The sequence below is a fragment of the Dipodomys merriami genome, unplaced genomic scaffold (assembly GCF_024711535.1).
Source record: "Dipodomys merriami isolate MVZ:Mamm:240054 unplaced genomic scaffold, mDipMer1.0.p SCAF_1, whole genome shotgun sequence".
NCBI classification, from domain to species: Eukaryota; Metazoa; Chordata; class Mammalia; order Rodentia; family Heteromyidae; genus Dipodomys; species Dipodomys merriami.
This window is the reverse complement of record NW_027202270.1, coordinates 132,195,296-132,206,753: the sequence shown is the minus strand read 5'-3', so window position 1 is coordinate 132,206,753 and position 11,458 is coordinate 132,195,296. Positions and strand designations below refer to the sequence as shown.

Below are 11,458 nucleotides of genomic sequence, written 5' to 3'. Positions count from 1 at the left end.
CACTTGGACTTGAAGGGCTAGCCTTATATTTCAGCCTTCTCAGTAGCTAGGATTACATGAGAGTGTCTTTTTAATAGGCTATATATAGTGTGCCAATACTAGAGCTTGATCTCAGGATCAAGGACACAGTTCAAGGGAATTGTCCCTTAGCTTTTTCTACTCAAGGCTAGCCCTCTACCACTTGAGCCACACCTCCACGTTTGGCTTTTTGGTGCTTAACTGGAGATGTGTCTCATAGACTTCCTGCCCAGGCTGGCTTCCAACTGTGATCCTCACATTTCAACTTCCTGTGTAGCTTTTAGGATTACAGGCATGAGCTACTGCACCTGGCTAAAAGTGCCTGGCTAAGATTTAAGTATGTTCTGATAAGGCTAGTCACCCCTCTGAGATTTAAAACTAAGCCACACAAATTAACTTCCTTATAAAACAGCCATTTCAAAAGATTTCCTTTAATATCATAAAATATTTCCATGGACAAGTGAGCTAGCAAACACACATGCACCCATGTGCCTTCCGACAGGACCCACCCCCATCCCCCACCTAGTGGACATGAGATCAGAAAGATGAATACAGCAGATGGAACAGAAGAAAAATCAGCAGAAAGAATGGAATATAACTTTGTGCTTGGTTATTTTCCTACTGTCACGACAAAACGACATCTCGGTGCAAATAATTTTTCCTCTTTTCCGTGTAAGTCTGGTAGAGAAAAAAAATACTTTTTTTCTATAATAAAATATGTAGGTTTTTTTTTTTTTGGTGTGGTTTTTTTGTACTTTTTTAATGTAGTTTTTTTTCTTTTTTTTTGCAGAAAATATTTTTGTAAACTGTCCCTTGGCGGGTAAGGTGGCTGGAGGCCGCGTGGGTCCCTGCGCATGCGCGTTCCACGGGAGGCCCTGTGGGAAACCCCGTGGGAAACCCCGAACCTGGGCGGCAGACGCGACGGCCGAGGCAGCGGGGCGCGAGTGCGCAAGCGCGAGGGGCAGGTTAGAGATCACTCTCGCCGTACAGCGCCGTGGAGAAGGACATGTAATCCAGAGCACCGGGCACGGAGTCAGGACCTGCATAAGGCGCCATTCGTGCGATGCAGTATTCAGCCTGGTCCGGCGGCAGCTCCCGGCGTAGCTCATCCTCTGTGATGTAGTTCTGTGGAGACAGCATGGCCACCGGTCGCAAAGCCAGCAGCGGCTGTAAAGCGACACTGTGCGGCAGTGCCGCAAAACCCGGCCAAGCTAAACTTGCTCTGCACGTTAGGGACCCAGGGTGTCCGCTTCTTCCCTCCCTGCGGGGCCTTTGGAGCTATGCATGCACCCAGGCACGCATGCGCACACACACAAATGTATTTTTAAAAATAATTTCTTTTAATTGACACCTATTTTACAGCCTTCACAAAATAATTTCACAAGATTACTCTAGTTTTGTTTTGTTTTGTTTGGGGGCTTGAACTCTGGGCTTGGGTGCTGTCCCTGAGCTCTTCAACTCAAAGCTAGCGCCCTACTACTTGGAGCCATAGCGCCACTTCTGTTTTTCTGGTGGTTAATAGGAGATAAGAGGCTCACAGCCTTTCCTGCCTGGGCTGGCTTCAAAATCGTGATCTTCAGATCTCAGCCTCCTGAGTAGCTAGGATTACAGGTGTTAGCCACCCACACCTGGCCTCCTATATTCTATATTTGTCCTGCTCCTCACTCATCTGCACTAAACATGCATTTTCAACAGGCACAATAAAGGGACATATAGATTCCTGGCGTTTTCCAGACCCACTCATTGGACTCTGTGGAGGCCTACAACACTATCTTTAAGGAGTGCCAACAAGGTTAAGATGGGTGTCCAGTATGAGAATCACTACTACACACTGCACCTTGGCTAGCAGCCAAAATGTCAACCTTGTTCTAACTCACTAAGCTCCCAGCCTGGGTTGTTCCTGCCTTCCCTGCTCCCTCTACTTGAGAGGTGTGTGTGGAAGCTGCTTCATACAGGAGCTCAAGGGTCCAAGAGCCTTCACCCAGCTCTGCACCACAGGGTAGTTCCACAGACTATCCCCGAGTTCCCTGAAAATGGGTGTGAGGAAGAATAGGGCTGCCTTCTTGTCACCTGAAAGTTAGGCCTTTCTGGGCTTATGTTCCCCTCCTACAAAATTAGTCAGATGTTTTCTGAAGATCTTACCAGCTCCAAGGTGCCCTCGCTCTAATGAGAGGGTCCTTGTACTTAAGTTAGAATTTCAGAGAACCCCCTTCATCGCTTTATCTTTACTCCTTTATAGATTGAGATATTTCAGAAGTTATGCTCCCTACTGGGTTTTGCCTTTTCATTTCAGTTTTGAAGCAGAGATGACATAAAGGTTCCCCTGCGAATTTTACAGAAAGGAAACCCAGCCCTCAGGCATTCCCTTCCACTGTAAATATTCTCTGGATCCTCCTTGAATCTTTTCTTAATATTTAGGGGGAATCTGTGGCTCCTGAAAATCCCTCCAAACCCCAGGACTAAAAATGGCAGTGGGTCTGAGTGACATCCAGGTCCACCGATGTCAAGGCCTGGACTGAGCTTCTGGCCTCCATGGAGACAGCCCCTCTGTACCCTGCCTATTTTCCTACTGCCAGGCATGGAGTCAGAGGGTATCTGGAAGGTTTGGGAAGCTGAAGCAGTCTACTCTTGGGATAGAAAAATGAGACGTTCCCTACTTCTCTCCATCTTCGTCCTGCTAATCACCAGCATTCTACGCCTGTGCCCCAGGAGGATTTAATGGCCAAGACTTAGATGTCTTCAGATGGACTTTTCCATTATCCAGCTCTACCCCCCCAACCCACTCCATTGCCCCCAAACCATCACAAGGGCCCCTCTCTGACTTGCAGCTTGCCAACTTGTAGGAGCCCCCTTAAGCTAATACTATGTCCTAACTCCTTAGCTGAGCCCAAGGCCTTATAGAAATAAGTAAATAGGTAGAGGCTCATAGCCATGGGAGACCCAATGGGGTCTGGGAAGAAAGGATGGTTGAAGTGCTCACACTCTGGCCTTGTCTCCTCCAGATCAAAGTCTAGTCAGTGCCTGTCACCCCCAGCGCAGTGCTCACCTTGTCCCCAGCCAGGATCTTGAAGGAAGCCATGACTTGATCTGCAGTATCTGTGTCGGCAGTCTCTCGGGACATGAAGTCAATGAAGGCTTGGAATGTCACTACCCCCAGTCGGTTGGGGTCCACAATGCTCATGATGCGGGCAAATTCTGCCTCTCCCTAGAGGGAACAGCCAAGCCAGGCCTGTCAGTCCATGGCCTGCTGAGAATCTCAGGTGGACCTCAAACCCCTGGGTAGCATGTTGTTTAGAAGAGAAACATACAATAGCCAATGACCTAACCTGGCTTTGGGTTAAGCCCAACTCAGGGCTTCCCATCCATTATAGGTATCTGGATTCTCCTTAGAAAAAAGAACACTGCTACTAATTATAATAACAAAGGCTAACATCCACACAGCATAGATAGTATGCTACATATTTTATATATTTAATCCTTACCACTACCATATAAAATCTTATCATTTCTGTGCACGGATAGGAAGTCCGAGGCCTATTCAGGCTAAGTAAGCAGAATTTGACCTCAGGCAGTCTGGCTCCAGAATCTGTAGATTCTCTCTACAACTCTGTATTTTCTAAGTGCCAGACACGTGCACAGTACTGTGTTAAGGTCCTTTGTTTAATCCTTAAAATGGTCCTTCAGGGCTCTTCTCACTTTGTATCTGAGGTCACAAGCTGGCGATGGCAGTGTGTTGCTAATTCCTAAATTGACATTGCCTAGCACAAGCCCTTGGCCCTGCCTTGTGCTTCATGTAGGAGGTGAGGACTTGGGGTTGTTACCTATATCACAATCCAAACTAAAAAGGTAGGACTCTGCAAGTAAGCTCTGCCCTTGTCACCATGTCTGGAGTTATCTGCCTGCCCAGAAAGCCGGATGACAGAGGGCACATGAAGAAGGTTAGAGAGGAGCCTGGGATAGTGGCAGAGTGATGGCAGACTTGGTTGGAGTCATCATCAGGGCAAAGGAAAAAAATCTAAACCTCCATGCCTCATGTAAGATGAGGTAGAGCCAAGCATATAGTGGGAACATCCACCAATGCTTCCTGCTTGCCTCAGGCACAGACCAGGTACCCACACGAAAAATAACAAAGCCCAGTTGCCATAATAAATAACAGAGGACGAGCAGGAACAAAGACTAAGGCAAAGAACTCTGCGTCATCCGACTACACAGACCCTTGGCTTGGCCTGGCTTTTCCCAAGGAAGGACACTTGACACTCCTCGGGGAAGGAAGCCTTAGGCAGAGGGCTTGGGCCCCCCCATTACTAAAGACTTGGCCTCTTCTGTGTGCTGGCTGTCTCCTGGCCAGGGCAGGTTAAGGCCAGGAGGGTGGGGTTTACGTTACCATGTTGTAACCCATGGAGATCAGGCAGGCGCGGAAATCATCCGTGTCCATCATGCCTGTCTTCTTCTGTGAGCCAGTGTCACAAGGCACAGGAGGAACAGACAGGGAGGAGGAAGAGGAAGAGCCATCCCGGGACCAGGAGGACAGGGCACAGATGGAAAGGAAAAGGAAGGTTATGATTGGAGGTCAGGAAGGGCAGAGGAATGTAGGAGAAACATGGCCACAGAAAGGAGGAAGCGGAGCGGGAGATGTCAAAGGTTGGAGCAGAGGACGGAGGAGCCCGACACAGAGGAGGCAGGGACAGCAGAAGACGAGCCCCATGGCCCACAGGAAGGAGGGACAGGAAGATCCAGACAGGGAGAAAAGAGAAAAAGAAGAAACGCGTTATTTCTCGCCCCAGAGGCCACCTCTGAGCGTGCTCCATGCAGGAGGTGAGTACCTGGGGGTCGTTGCCAATATCATAACCCAAGCTGATGAGGCAGGCTTTGAACTCCTCGGGACCCAGCGTGCCGGAGTGATCCTGGGGCCGTGGTGCGCCAGGCAGCGAGCCATGCGGTGCCAGGGAGGTGGAGGCCGTGAGGGGTGGGGGACGGGGTGGGCCATGCCCCAGGGGGAGAGTGGTGTGTGTGGAGGAGACACAGGAACAAGGCATGCGGGTGGAGAGGGTGGAGGGTGGAGGATGGGGGAGGAGGGAAATAAAAGTGTACACGGTTAGACACACGGACGAGCTTCCACAAGGGGACCCTGTCCCTGGCACACACAGCCCTGCTTCGGGAAGCAGGGCCACAGGGGTGCACAATGAACCAAGAGGGTGAGAAGCTCCCCCAGAGGGGTCCTAGGCCACCCCAGTGTCCCCAAGGGCTCCACCCACCCAGGTGCCTGGAGGGCAGTGAAGCAGGCAGGTGGGACGCAGCACCTGACCCCATGCTCCCCACCCTTACGGCTGCCCTACATCCCAGGGAACTGGGAAAGGACAGCCCCATCCCCCAGAATTGAGATGGGACACAGGCCTCTGCTTCTCTGTCTTGGGGCAATGGGGACAGCCAGAGGCAGAGGCCTCCAGCTGAGACTTTGGTAGCCTCTTCTCCAAGGGTTGAGTCCTCACGGGAGGAGAGGAAGGGTTAAGGGTCAAAGGCCCTCTTCCCACCAATGACATTAGCACTCTCCCCGGGAAAGCAGGGAGGCTTATGGGACACCAGGATGGCTTTCTAAGGCTAGCTCAGAAAGCCTGACTCTGAGGTGCACTGAGTCAGAGCAGGCCCCAAGAACTTAGGCCCAGCATAGTGGCCCACACCCTGGGCGGTGCCCTCCAGGGCCCTGGGTCAGGGGCTGGGAGCTGCTCTAAGTGAGAAAGGAGTGGGGCTCTCACCCGGTCAAAGTGATTGAAGGAGGCCCGGAACTCATTCATCTGCTCCTGGCTGATGCCCTTGGCATCTCTGGTCAGGATCTGGTTCTCCACCTCATTGATGGTCCTGGCAATGGTGGTGAGCAGCTGCTCCCAGCCCACGCGGATGTGCTGGAGGTAGGGGTGAGGTTGATGGGGTATCAGGCCTGGGCTCTAAGTTGTCCCTGCCCATTCCTTTCTTTTGACTGTTATGAGCAGTCAAAGCAATCAAACTCAGCCTTCTGTCTGGAGCCATAGTATCAGCAGGGTAAGGAGCAAGGACACCTTACCAGGTCAGAAGGACCTGGAGGATAAAGGGGGCTGGGTGTTGGTCTCCGCCTGGAACAACATTGAGACCAGGACTTGCCAATGGGGGTCTGATAAGAAAGGGAGGTAGATCTGATAGTGGGAAAGAGCAAAAGACAAAACGTGTGATTCCTTGAACATCCCACCCCACAGCCACACATGAACGTGCATACCTACACATACAAGTCAAAACAAGTACAGCCATGTGCCACATAATGGCCTCCTAGCCAATGAAAGGCCAAATACACCACGGTGGTCCCAGGGACCACCTAGTGACATTGTAGCCATAACAGTGTGTCACTGGGGTGTCAGAAAATCACCTAAGGACACATTTCTGAGAAGGTACCATCAGTAAGAGATGAATGGCTGTAGTCTTTGAAAGGTAGGTGCCCATTCCGCTGAGACTTGGAGGAGTCCACCAGCATCGGAATTGCTGGTGAGGTTTGTGAAACATTGAGAATTAGGGAGTCAAATTTTGTAGCTGGGGCCCGCGTGAATTCATTTTTCAAGGAGCTCCTGGGGTACCCAGAAAGCCCTGCAGATTGAAGACACAGAGCTTCAGGGATGCAGAGAAGTGAGCATTCATCTTCCTGCTAGGACCAGATTCCTTGGGGAGACGGGTAACAACCCTCACCCTAGCTCGGGTGGAGGGCAGAAGGGGACGCACGCCTCTCCTCTGAGAACTGGGGCTAGCCCCACCCACCTCCATGGTGTAGTTGGTGTGCTTGTTGTCGAAGATGAGCGCCTCCTGGATCAACTGGTGGTCGCCCTCCAGCTGGTCAATCTTTGGCTTGTAGTTGACAATGCTCTTCTCGTACTGCCGCAGGTGATTGAGCTGGTCCTCCAAGGTCCCGTGCATCTCGATAGAGATCCTGCCGATCTCCTGCTCGTCCAGAAAGCAGCACCTTGTCAGACCTCTCTCTTCCATAGAATTAAAGCCCTCCAGGTCATTAGTTACCCCCACCTTTCTCCCACACACTTGGTGATTCTGGGTTTCTATCTCAGCCCTAGGGAGGCCAGCACCGGGAATGAAGGATACACAGCTAGCATGGGTGCATCTTGGTATGGAAATAGCATCCTAAAAGTATATAATAAGCATCATCATTGCGTCAGAGCTCTGCCATCCCTTAGGTTAGACTCAGAAAGGAGATGCTGGCTCACTTGCTTCCCATTCAAACTCCCACTCCAAGCCTTGCTCTCAGTTATTTCCTCCCATGAGGGCCTTCCTGGTGCCCACTGAACCAGGATTGCCACAGCCTCAGAATGCCTGGCTTACCTCTTCAGAAGCTACACTCTGCTCTTTTGACTCCTAAGATGCCTACCCAAGTTCCATCCCTCCCCACAGGTCCGACCTAATGTCTATTTCCACCTGTCATTCATCCATTGTAAGGAGCGCTTGTGTGTAAAACCATTTCTGTCCATTCAAGTCAGCCCTGATTTGATATTGAATATCAACTAAGCACAGTATCTTGGGGGCAAAGGAAGGGGTGCATACAGTACCAGGAATTTGACCTAGTCTCTGGCCTTAAGAATCTCAAAGATTTAGCTGGGCGCTGGTAGCTCATGCCTGTAATCCTAGCTACTAAGGAGGCTGAGATCTGAGGATCATGGTTCAAAGCCAGCCTATGCAGAGATCAGAGACCAGTCTCTGTGAGACTCTTATCTCCAATAAACCACCGGAAAACCAGAAGTGATACTGTGGCTCAAGTGGTAGAGCACTAGCTTTTAGCTGAAGAGCTGAGGGACAGCACCCAGGACCAGGGTACAAGTCCCATGATCGAAAAAAAAAAATCTCAAAACCACATTCCAATCAAGCTAATCCCCTATGAACCTCAACATCTAGCCTAAACAATTAAGCAAAAAAATTCTGCATTTCACTGGGGATGGCTCGGCTCTCTGGCAAGATCATACTCTTTGACTAGGCCCTTTGCCAGTGAACAATAATAGAGGCAGGAATACCTGGCGAACGCAGCAAGCCAAAGGGTTAATGAAGCTGACCCAGGCATTCAGGAGCTGGTCATCCTGTGGTACTTTCTTATGCAGCTCCATAGAAATGCCCTCCTGTCTATCTTTGCTCCCAATCAGACATCAGGATCAAGCTTTCCTTGCACAAGCCTCCACACCCCACCAGAGGGCATCCCTTAATCAGGGGCTTGTAGTGGACAATGCTTATCTTGTACTGCTGCAGGTGACTGAGTTGGGGTTCCTGCCCCAGGGGAGACAGTTGACCTGCCTGGCACAGATGGCACTAAGGAGAAATGGGAAAGCAAATACTTCTCACAAGGGGACTCACCTCCATTTTGGTCTGGATCCAGGGCCCAATGACATTGGCCTGGGCTCCAAACTGTTTGCGTAGCCTCTCATTGTGCTGCTGGCGGGCATGCTCTTCCGTCAGAGCCTGGTCTCTCCGTGGCACCAGCTGCCGAACCTGGGGCAGGAACAATCATGAGACCTTGGGGATAGGCCAGCCGGCTCCTCATGCGGCCAATGAAGAAATGAAGAGCCATGAAAGGGAGGGGTGGGTCAAAACCAGAACAATAGCAAAGATGCTGACCTCATCCAGCAATTCATGCATTATTTGGGTCATGTTTTACTACATGATAATGAAGTAAATGAAATCCATGAAAATCAATGAAAAGAAACAAAACACTTTGTCCTTATCAAATATCCAATGGCTCAGCCTGTGCCCTTCCGCCCAGTCCTTCCACTCACATGGTCCCATTTGCCATTGATCTCCTGAGGTGCGATGCTTGTATAGGGATTGGTGCCCGCCATGTTGACATGATAGGTCTGGACAATCTTGGACACCTCGTTGTGGATACCCAGGATGGCCAGGCGTTCCTTGTCAGCATCGGGAAGGGTGGCCTTGAACTGCTCATGGGCTGTGGTCAGTCCCTGAAGAGACATAGAGATATAGGACAAAGATAGATATTCAGTGGGGCTGGTGCTTTCCTTGGGTAAGATAAGCAAAGGGAGCCCTAGAGGTCCCAGGTAGAAGATCACAGGACAAAGGATGCAAAGTCCCACACCAATGGGAGAGCCAGAGGCATCAACTCAGATTCTCCCAGCTGAGAACTAAGGCAGGGCAGCTACAGGAAGGAGAAGACAGGGCTAGCAGTACAATGGCTGCATCCCTGGAGCTGGTGAGATTGACAGCCATCTCCCTGAGATATTCACCATCCCACAGGGGACCAGGGAAGCTCTAGATGACCTCTGGGTCAATACTGGCCATGGGAGCACTCTGCACAACCTTCTGAATCTAATACCCTGTAGTTACATCAAAGATTAAGGAAGGAGCTCATTTCGATATAAAATGAACTCCAGGATTCATGGTTTTCTAATTGTTATTATAAAAGTGATATACAGATGGGTTATAGTTTCGTAAGTCAGGTAAAGAGTACATTTCTTTTTGGACAATGTCACCCCTTCCCTGGCCCTCTCCTAGTTTTCTCCTTCCATCCCCACCCACAAGTTGCATAGTTGATTTTCAACAAAGTGTCTAGTGAGTTCTGAGATTAATGTTAAAAGTCAAAGACCTGGGATATAATCAAACTACTTTTTATAAGCAACAACAAAAGAAGGGTGTAGAGAAGAAGGTGCAAATAAATATGTTGACTATGTGGCCATATGGCTTATACTTGTTGAAGGGAGTTGGAGGGGAGGGGATGAAGAGTAGCAGGGGACAGGACCATAAATGTCTTTACCATTTGGTCAAACTACTTGGTCAAACTAACAAATCAAAGGTTTCGGATGATCTTCTTCAGTCTACCCTACAGGGCAATCCTACAGGAATGTGATCCAGCGCAGGGGCTTGGGGGGTATGACTGGCTCACCTGGATCTCCTCAATGGTGTGCACAATGAAAGTGTCCTGAAGGTCTTCCATGGCCCCTTCCATCCAGTTGTTGAAAGGTGCAGCCCGCTTGGCGTACTCCAAGTACAGCTGGTCAATGGTCTCCAGTAGCTTCTCTGTCCGCTGGAAGTTGCCAAGCAGGTGTTTAACAGAGTGATATTCAGAGCTACCTCCCACCTCCATCATAAGCCTCCAGGCCAACCCCAAGGGGTCCTGGTCTGGAAGCACTGGACTAAAGCAGAAAGAACCAGTTCCACAAGGGCACTGGTTCAGTGCATCAGGTGATGGATCACCTCACAATGAAATCACTTGGCCTGGCCCCCACAGAGCCTGATTTGTAGCCCAGATAAGTTCTCAAATAGCTGGGGTTGGGCTGTTAGGTGCTGAGATGCCACAAACACTAAAGAGGACGAGACACCATTAGGGCACAAAAGGAGGCATCTCCACGAGGGCCTGTGCCAAAGTGAGTCTCCCAGTTAGGCCAGGGTGGGGATGGATCCAGGGAACCTTGCAGACCTTTAAAGCACAGAGAACCAAGGAGGAGGAAGATGCACGTGCACATACATGCGTGCATCCATGCACACAGCCCTGCTCTCTCCAGGGCCCTTACCTCTAGAGCTTCTCTCCGCTTCTGAGTCAGGGCCCCCAGATTGTCCCACTGGTCACAGATCTTTTGACAACGAGCATTAACACTGGGTGAGTCGTAATAGTCCAGCTCACTGGGGTTGGGGAAGGAAAGACAAGGAGTCAGGTGATGCATGACACAGGCTGATTATGGAGACTGATCTCCCTTTCCGTGGGTGGGGTGGGCTGGGGATCACTACTGGTGCTGGAAGAGTCAGGGGTGCTTCCATCTGCATGACTTGCAGTCCCACCTCCTTGTCCTTGAGGAGACCAGAGGTGGGAGACTGAAGGCAGCCATTCTTCTTCTCTGACGCCCCTTGCCTCCAACCAACGCTGGAGGTGAGGCTGGCCTTGACCTGATGCTCAATGACAGGGAATCCTAGGGTCTATGAAAAAGTCTAGCACCTAGAACCAAGGCTTGATCTGCCTTAATGACGATGAAGACCCAAGGTCTGTAACAGGAATGGCGTAGTCCTAGCTCCTTTCTCCCTAAAAGGGACATTCCTTGTTTTCCATGACTCACTTCCTGTTTGGGCACCATTTCCCATCCCCACTACAACAGTAGCTGACAAAGCCAGGCCCCAGGCCCTCACAATTGGCACCAAAGGATGGTGGGGGGAGGGTGTTAGGGGAGGGAGGAGGGGAACACTGGGGCGGGCCTACTTGAGCTCCTGTGCGATGGCGGCAATCTGTTCCACACGATCTTGGTGAGCAGCTAGGTCACTCTCGAAGGCCTCGTGCTTCTTGAGCAGGGCCTTGATCTCTGACAGGGTGGCCGTCTCATAATCCTTCTGCCGCAGCATGGCCTCTTTGCCTGGATGCAGAGATGGGATCACAGCTGAGTAGGAAACAGAGGATCTTCTTGGACCTAGCCACCCACCCCTCAAGGCC

At 50.7% G+C, this 11,458-nt stretch overlaps 1 protein-coding gene across 3 annotated transcripts in view; it reads right to left on the bottom strand.

The window, feature by feature from the left end:
* Positions 1–433: 433 nt before the first annotated feature.
* Actn1 (actinin alpha 1) overlaps positions 434–11,458 on the bottom strand; it is a 103,214-nt gene continuing 92,189 nt past the window's right edge. The window contains exons 12-22 of one of the 3 annotated variants that reach the window (XM_070031419.1): positions 11,231–11,381; positions 10,554–10,662; positions 9,926–10,066; positions 8,805–8,987; positions 8,386–8,520; positions 6,796–6,975; positions 5,772–5,918; positions 4,842–4,922; positions 4,403–4,468; positions 3,065–3,223; positions 434–1,143 (exon numbers count right to left, since the gene is read on the bottom strand). In XM_070031419.1, coding sequence (XP_069887520.1) covers positions 985–1,143; positions 3,065–3,223; positions 4,403–4,468; positions 4,842–4,922; positions 5,772–5,918; positions 6,796–6,975; positions 8,386–8,520; positions 8,805–8,987; positions 9,926–10,066; positions 10,554–10,662; positions 11,231–11,381 — 1,511 coding nt within the window. In that variant the 3' untranslated portion in view covers positions 434–984. The remainder of the gene's footprint in view (positions 1,144–3,064; positions 3,224–4,402; positions 4,469–4,841; positions 4,923–5,771; positions 5,919–6,795; positions 6,976–8,385; positions 8,521–8,804; positions 8,988–9,925; positions 10,067–10,553; positions 10,663–11,230; positions 11,382–11,458) is intronic. The other 2 variants (XM_070031438.1, XM_070031427.1) reach the window with 2 other exon arrangements.